Source organism: Polistes fuscatus, unplaced genomic scaffold (assembly GCF_010416935.1).
Source record: "Polistes fuscatus isolate 324 unplaced genomic scaffold, CU_Pfus_HIC Scaffold8, whole genome shotgun sequence".
NCBI classification, from domain to species: domain Eukaryota; kingdom Metazoa; phylum Arthropoda; class Insecta; order Hymenoptera; family Vespidae; genus Polistes; species Polistes fuscatus.
This window is the reverse complement of record NW_025113162.1, coordinates 6,307,782-6,315,975: the sequence shown is the minus strand read 5'-3', so window position 1 is coordinate 6,315,975 and position 8,194 is coordinate 6,307,782. Positions and strand designations below refer to the sequence as shown.

The 8,194-nt window shown below is 32.3% G+C and overlaps 1 protein-coding gene across 6 annotated transcripts; it reads left to right on the top strand.

The window, feature by feature from the left end:
* Positions 1–333: 333 nt before the first annotated feature.
* LOC122524767 (protein son of sevenless) lies at positions 334–8,073 on the top strand. Of its 6 annotated transcripts, none has more exons than XM_043647192.1 (18): positions 334–708; positions 1,333–1,596; positions 1,709–1,792; positions 1,879–1,959; positions 3,501–3,650; positions 3,731–3,939; positions 4,020–4,203; positions 4,305–5,140; positions 5,222–5,414; positions 5,503–5,739; positions 5,832–5,987; positions 6,062–6,244; positions 6,320–6,437; positions 6,517–6,806; positions 6,897–7,128; positions 7,193–7,518; positions 7,591–7,846; positions 7,936–8,073. In XM_043647192.1, the coding sequence occupies exons 1-18, from the start codon at positions 601–603 to the stop codon at positions 8,025–8,027; spliced, it is 3,999 nt and encodes a 1,332-aa protein (XP_043503127.1). In that variant the 5' UTR covers positions 334–600; the 3' UTR covers positions 8,028–8,073. The 6 variants fall into 6 exon arrangements, with proteins under 6 accessions (XP_043503127.1, XP_043503126.1, XP_043503128.1 ...); XM_043647191.1 differs by having other exon boundaries at positions 7,181–7,518; XM_043647193.1 differs by having other exon boundaries at positions 1,879–1,961; positions 3,500–3,650; positions 7,211–7,518.
* The last annotated feature ends 121 nt before the right edge of the window (positions 8,074–8,194 follow it).

Here is an 8,194-nt window from a genome sequence, read left to right as displayed (position 1 = left end):
CGCCATGGTAGTAGCTTTGGGTAGAGACGGTAGTGGTACGACAAGTATACATTGGAATCTAATAAAGGACAATTTCTGGCCGAACCTTCGGCTCTGAAAGATGCGCGAGTGTGAGAACTCGACGACTCTCGGGTTTGCCTCGGGGATGTTTCCTATGCGAATAAAAAGTACGAGGGACGTGGGAGAGGCGCGAAAATACGATCGAGTGGCTTAGCTATCATCGTTTACTCACAGAAAGCGAGAAAAAAAAGAGAGAGGGAGAGCGAGAAAGAACGAAATCGAGAGAAAGAGAGACAGACAGACAGACAGACAGAGAAAGAGAGAGAACGAAAAAGAGAGAAAGAGAAAGAAGAGAAAGAAAGAGATAGAGAGAGTGAGTAAACGAAAGAGAGAGAAGGATAAAAAGAGAGGTATGATGTCTGCGCCCTGAGTAACGGACAGACGGACAGACAGAGACGTTTATGTCAAGTTTTTGTGCCTCTTGACGATGTTCTTTATAAATTCGGAGAACTCTCCGGAGCGTGTTCTTTAAGGTGGTTATGTGATTGTAATTGTTAGTTCGGATGCCGTTGATAGTTTCTGTCCTAACAGAACGGTGAAATGTTTCCATCGCCGGCGTCGGTGGTGGGCGAGCCGTCAGGCTACGACTTTCTGAAGGAGGAGAACGCCGCCAAGTGGAAGGGAGTGTTTGTCAATTCCCTTAGAAAGGTAAATTCATTGTTACATTATCAAAGCACGACAAAACTAACGATCACTTTGTCCATCATACGTTTCTCATTTCCAAAACTTTCCGATAATCTTTACAAGAGCGACGACGATCGATCAATCGAGCCACCCTTCCTCTCTCTCTTTTTCTTTCTCTCTTTCTTTCTCTTTCTTTCTTTTTCTCTCTCTCTCTGTCTGTCTCTCTCTCTCTCTCTCTTTCTCTCTCTTTCTCTCTCTTTCTCGCTCTCTTTCTCTCGCTGTCTACGATGTTTAAATGCTCGTACTACTTTCTTCCGCGTTCGATCGAATCTATTAATTGTCAATGTATTGGCAAATTTCTTAGCCAAACTTAACGTCGAATATTCTTTAATTACGCAATAGATTATTTGCAATATATTGGAAGGAAGAAACAGGAAAAATGTAAATTAAAAATATGCAATTAGAATATTAAACCCACCTCTAATTAAAACTTTTATAATCAATGGTTTAAAATTTTTCAATGAAAATGTGAAAGTTGTTATTTTATTGAATAATTTTCCTTTCATTAAAGATATCCTATAGATTAGATTCTAATGACGTTCTTGAGTAAGCATATATATGTCAATGTTGTCGTTATCATTTTGATAGGTATTGGAACAAGTACATCCTAGTCTTGAAGCACGCCAAGATGCCTTAGACTATGTTGAAAGTTTAATATTAAAAATGCTGGGCATGCTTTGTGGTCATCCACCTCCGCACACACCACAAGATGTAGAAGAAAGAGTAAGAAGAACATTTCCGACTCCCATCGACAGATGGGCATTGCGAGATGCTAAGGATGCCTTAGAGAAAGGAAAAAAGAAGTCACCGTTAGTTCTTCCTGTTGATAAAATTCATCAACTGCTGCAGAAAGTAAGCAGCAATATGAATAATAGGTTTATAGACCCGTTATGGACGCATTAGTCGTCAACAACCAAAAAAGATTTATTCATACCCACATTAGTTCTTTAATATACATTTGTAGGAAGTCTTGCAGCACAAAATTGACTTACAAGTTAGTCTTTTTGTGGTAGGAGTTTTGGAATATATATCGGCAGATATTTTAAAGGTTAGTATTAGTATTACGAACTATTATTTTCATTTCAAATAATAATGCATAGGTATTTGAGATACTTCAAATTCTTTTCTTTTCAGTTAGCTGGAAATTATGTTAAGAATATACGTCATGTGGAGATCTCTTGCGAGGATATAAGGGTTGCTATGTACGCAGACATGGTAATATATCATTTGTTCAAGATATATATACTTAAGCCTGCATTGTCCTTTTGTCCATGCACATTTTTTATTAACATACATAACATATTTTGCAACAACAAAACCAAGTCGCGTATGCATAATTTTTATTATTTCTGCACAACGCTTTTTCTTTTTAAATGTCACAGCCTTGCAAACAGATATATATATATACTAAAAATAATTCAGTATAGTTTAAAAGTACTTATTTTCCTTTTTTCTTTTTCTTTTTTTACGTCATGTTTAATTAAAACTGTACTTACAGCTATGTATTTATTCACTATTTAGTATAGTAGAATATAACTTTGAATTATATTGCCTGCCTTTTAATTCACTCTTACATATTATTCTTGAAACTTATAGGCAATTTCATATTTCTTCCTTTTTAATTTATTTCATTTATTTAATCAAATCATTAGTAAGTTAAACATAATTTTGCTAGTAATAGCAATTACAGAAATTGTTAATTAATTTGTTAATCAAATGATTTTTTTAAATATCTATAAGTAATTTATACTAAATACGTCTATTACTAGCAATAATTAAAATAGTTTTTGCTGCATTGTCAAATCTAAAATTTATTATTGGATAGAATTGAATGGTCACAGATTTATTGTGGCTGCATATCTTTTTTGCTTAATTACATGCTTACCACTAACATATAACAAAATCAACGGTGTTCATTCTTCGCTCATGCTGTTCTAGGTGGTACGTACCTGCAATCCTTTAGCAAAAAAAAAAAGATATATGAAAAGTGTTATATGTATTGAATAATTTATAAGAAATTTCTATTTGCTTTACGTATTGTCTTTTTCTTTTGTTTTGGAAATTGAACTATACAAAATAATATTATAATCTTTTTTTATTTTTGATATGCGGTAGTAGATTTGTTCTCATTATTTTCATTTCATAAATTATATTATATAGAATTTTCTTTTATCTTTATTTAATATCTTAATCGATAAAAGATATATACTTTATAATGTACTAAATGTATTAAGTGTAATCACATAGAGAAAGTATATTAAATCATTATGATACGATATTGTATAGAATATGTAATATTTATATAGAAATATTATGTATATAGAATCTGTAAATTCATTATAAATTTGATACAATAATTTAATAATAATGAATGTGGTCAATAAAAATACATTATGTATGCATGAAATATAATGTAAACATACTTGAGGTAAATTTTATAAACATTTTTCTTAATAGCATGAATTATTTCTACATGTGCATACAATATATATATATTTTGTTTCAATTTACATTTCTTTTATATAAATTCTGCACAAAGTTAAACATAATATTCGTAGATTTAACACATATACTTGCAATACCACTACTTAATGTAAAATATTATCTTTGGTAATAGAATATATATGTGTACATAATAGAATACTATATTTAGTAACTATTTTATATTATATTATTAAATTTTCAAAATTTGAAAAATATGCCATTGAAATTTAAATAATATTAAAATATAAAGAAATATTTTTTGTTATCGACAGGTACTGATGGATATGTTTTTTCAAGATGATTGTTCAGAAAGTCCGCAAAGCGGATTAGGTGCAGTTGTCTCTCAAACATACGAAGAATCTGTTAGAGACCTTATACATGATGAACGTCATTATTTGCGTGATCTTCACATGATCATAAAGGTATAACAATGTCAAAATTAATTTTGATTATTTAATAAATAAAAAATTAGTACAATAATAACAAAGTTTGCTTCACCTAGGTATTTCGTGAAGAAATTGCCAAGCTTGCACAAGATAAAAGTGAACTTGAAACGCTTTTTAGTAATATTATGGATATATATGAAGTCACTGTTACATTACTTGGTAGTTTAGAAGATATAATGGAAATTACAGAAGAAAAACAAACTCCTACTGTTGGATCATGTTTTGAAGAATTGGCTGAAGCTGCCGAGTTTGATGTGTATATAAAGTATGTTATTTATCGATAGTTATGCCATATAATATGTCAATAGACAATAATACATTATTATACATTTTTTTTTCTACCAGGTACGCAAAAGATATTAATAGTTCAGCTAGTAAAGAAGTTTTAACAAATTTATTATCAAGACCAGAAGCTAATGCAGCATTAAGAGCAGCAGGACATGGTTTCAAAGAAGCTGTTAAATACTATTTGCCAAAACTTTTATTGCAACCTGTGTGGCATTGTTTTTTGTACTTTGATTATATAAAAGTATATTTTTTAAATTGATAAATTACTGATTATTTTTATATTTAAATAAGTTATATTATTAATATTAATTATTCTCCATATTGTGTTATTGTCTTATTCAGGTATTACAGAAACGCACACCCAACACAGAAGATAGTGAAACATTAGAACAAGTGCAAGGACTACTAAGGCCATTACAAATGGAATTAATGCAGTCAGTTGCAAGTCTTCCAAAAAAAGATACTGGTCTACGAATGCAAAGTCGTGCTAGAAGACAAGCAGCATTGGAGAAGATTAGTGAATTACAAAAAACTGTTGATGGGTGGGATCAGAGAGATGTTGGGCAATGTTGCAATGAATTTATAAGGGAAGATACATTAGGAAAAGTAGGTAGTAATGGTCGGAGGTTAACAGAAAGGAAAGCCCTTTTATTCGATGGATTATTGGTATTATGTAAGCCCAGTGGTGGTAAAAGAGTCAGTGTCACTGTTGCTGGTGTTGGTGTGGTTCATCCAACACATCCAGGTGAACTTCGTTTAAAAGAAAGATTCTTCATTAGAAAAGTTGACATCATAGACAGAGAAGATACCGAGGAATTAAAAAATGCCTTTGAGATAGCACCAAGGGACCATCCTAATGTTATACTCGTTGCCAAATCCGCCGAAGATAAAAACAATTGGATGGCTGATTTAGTTATGTTAAATACTAAAAGTATGTTAGAACGAACTTTGGATAGTATCCTCTTGGATGAAGAGAGGAAACATCCTTTGAAATTACCTCCGCCACATTTGTATAAATTCGCTGAACAAGATAGTTCAGAAAATATTGTTTTGGAAGCTAGAGAAAATGGTGGGGTGCCATTAATTAAAGGTGCAATATTGGTCAAATTGGTAGAAAGATTAACTTACCACATATATGCTGATCCTGCTTTTGTACGTACATTCCTTACTACTTATAGGTAAGTATTCCTCATTTATTTCTTCTATTTAATTTCATAGACATTTATATTATTTTATTTTATACGTATCAATATTTACAGGAGTTTTTGCTCACCTCAAGAATTATTGACATTATTAATAGAAAGATTTGATATACCAGATCCTTCATTAGTTTATGGTGATGACGAAAAACCTTCTGGCTGTAAGACTACAGCTAGAGAAGATTGGAAAAGATATAGGAAAGAATTTTGTCAACCTGTACAATTTAGGGTTTTAAATGTTTTAAGGCATTGGGTGAGTAAATAAAATATATGTAAATATCATTTCTTTTAAATGTATATATATATATATATATAATAGTAATTACATTAATATTTTATAGGTCGATCATCATTTTTATGATTTCGAACGTGATAGAAATCTTCTGGAAAGATTGCAAACGTTTTTAGATACTGTAAGTGGTAAATCAATGAGAAAATGGGTTGATTCGGTTATAAAAATTGTACAAAGAAAATGTGAGCCGTCTGAACAACGGCCAATAACCTTTAGTTTTGAACGATCTCCTCCACCTATTGAGTGGCATCTAAAAGTTCCTGAAGAGGAATGGGGTATACTTACAGTAAGCATCAACATAATTAAATGTAATGCGTGTATCCACATTATTTTTTGTTTTCTATAGATACAGTTAAATAACAAAAACTTTGATTTCAGTTACACCCCATTGAATTAGCAAGGCAGTTGACACTTTTAGAATTTGAATTGTATAGAACTGTAAAACCTTCTGAGTTAGTAGGATCAGTATGGACTAAAAAGGATAAAGAAAAGACATCACCAAACTTATTGAAAATGATCAAACATACGACAAATGTAAGAGATGCTTAATACATATAATTTTGCAAAATTTTGCAAAACAATATATTGTATGTTCTGTTACTTCATAGTTTACTAGATGGCTTGATAAAACGATAGTAGAGGCAGAAAATCTTGAAGAAAGAGTAGCAATTGTTTCACGAGCAATCGAAGTTATGATGGTGTTGCAAGATCTTAATAATTTTAATGGTGTATTAGCCATTGTTAGTGCTATGGGATCTGCATCTGTATTTAGGTTAAAATTTACTTTTCAAGTAAGTTTAAATTATTAAATATATATAATTTTTCATGTTTGCTTTTTTAACTATACCGAATGTTTTATATTTTAGCAAATACCTGCGAGATTAGAAAAAGCACTTGAAGAGGCACGAGAATTAAATAACGACCACTTTAAAAAGTATCAAGAAAAATTAAGATCGATAAACCCTCCTTGTGTACCCTTTTTTGGTAAGGAAATATATCTGACATTAATTGATTTTATATAATATTTATAAACTCTTTACTAATTAAATATTTTTATATATAGGTATGTATTTGACTAATATTTTACATATTGAAGAAGGAAATCCCGATTATCTTCCGGGAAGTCCAGAATTAATAAATTTTAGTAAACGACGGAAAGTCGCGGAAATAACTGGAGAAATTCAGCAATACCAAAATCAACCATATTGTCTTTCGGTAGAACCTAAAATACGACAGTTCATTGAGAACTTATGTCCATTCGATCCCAATATGAAAGATGCAGATATTAGTAATTACTTATTTAATAAAAGCTTAGAAGTAGAACCCAGAGGATGCAGACAACCACCCAGAGTTGTAAGTTCGTTTATATCAAATATATTTTTATAACGAATACATTTTTCAATGTAAAAATCAATGCTTATATTTTTATGTATTTAATATTAGCCTCGCAAATGGCCGGATTTAAATTTGAAATCACCGGGTATTAAAGCAAGAAGTTTGAGTGGTAAATTACCTGCTCCTCTTCAAGCAGCATCAAGTGTAAGATTAAACGATCCACTACCTGAGGTACCACCACCTCCACCACCAGAATTACCCGAGACACCACCACATACATCACAGGTTGCAATTCCACATACAGGGGACCACAGCGTGTTTGCGCCTGTATTATTAGGAGGTTTGTATTTAAAATAAAATAAATTAATCTATTATATATGGATTGTATGTAGCTTTTTATACAGGTATAGGTCAACCCCCAGGTTCACCAGGTCCACTTAGTATGTCAGGACTCTCAGTCAATTCGCCGAGTAGTAGTCCACAAATGGGATCACCAGGGCACCTTCCTACGACGCATCATCAATCGCAAATTACTCACTTTGGATTTAATTCTGGTACTATCGGCGTTATGGGAGCTTTGACAGGATTGTCATCGTCTAGTGGAAGTCCAGGTGCTATAATGCCTCCGCCTCCTTCTCCTAGCCATATGCCTCCTAATCAACCACCACCACCCTTGCCACCTAGATCTCACAGAAGGCGGGAAAGCTCTATAAGTGAATCACCTCAGCAGGTAATTATAAGAATTTTTTTTTGAAATCAATTTTTTGTATATATATTATTTATTTATAAATTATAATAACAGGCACGACAAGCACCAAATGCACCTATACTTCCTCCAAGAGATGGCACTTCACCACCACCATTACCACCAAGAAGAGACTTGCCTTTAACGACATTGCCACCAAGACTTCCAACTACGTTGAATCCAAGCACTTCGGCGTTATTAACTAGGCGAAATTCGACATTAGAAAATACATGTTCGTCAAACGCTCACCCACGTCGACATATGTCTTTTAATGGGCCTAGTCCTACAAAGCTTCCCCCTACACAACCTAATGGTAATGACTTATAAATTCCTAAATTATTTTATTTAGATGCATGAAAATTTTTTAATAGCAATTGATTTTTACGATATATGGATTTTTAGGGTCTGTGACTCCAAGACTACCACCAAAACCTTTACCAGGACGTCCACCAACAACCATGTTTAATTTCAATGCTCCTCCTGGACCTAGTTAAGTGTTACTCTTTCTTATCTTCTTCCTTAATAAAAGAAAAACAAACATTTTCGGAAATCGATTTCTAGTCCACTCAGAAAGCTAGGTAAAGCCAAAGGTTTTACTAGCTCAGATCGACTGACTGTAAATAACATTGCTTCGAAACTTGTATGTCATTTTCTATTGAAT

Bases quoted from the DNA above. Each gene is read 5' to 3' on its own strand.
- LOC122524767 (XM_043647191.1), top strand. From the start codon at position 601: ATGTTTCCATCGCCGGCGTCGGTGGTGGGCGAGCCGTCAGGCTACGAC. The intron at 1,793-1,878 runs GTTAGTATTAGT...TTTTCTTTTCAG, and splicing joins TATCGGCAGATATTTTAAAG to TTAGCTGGAAATTATGTTAA. The intron at 1,960-3,500 runs GTAATATATCAT...TGTTATCGACAG, and splicing joins TTGCTATGTACGCAGACATG to GTACTGATGGATATGTTTTT.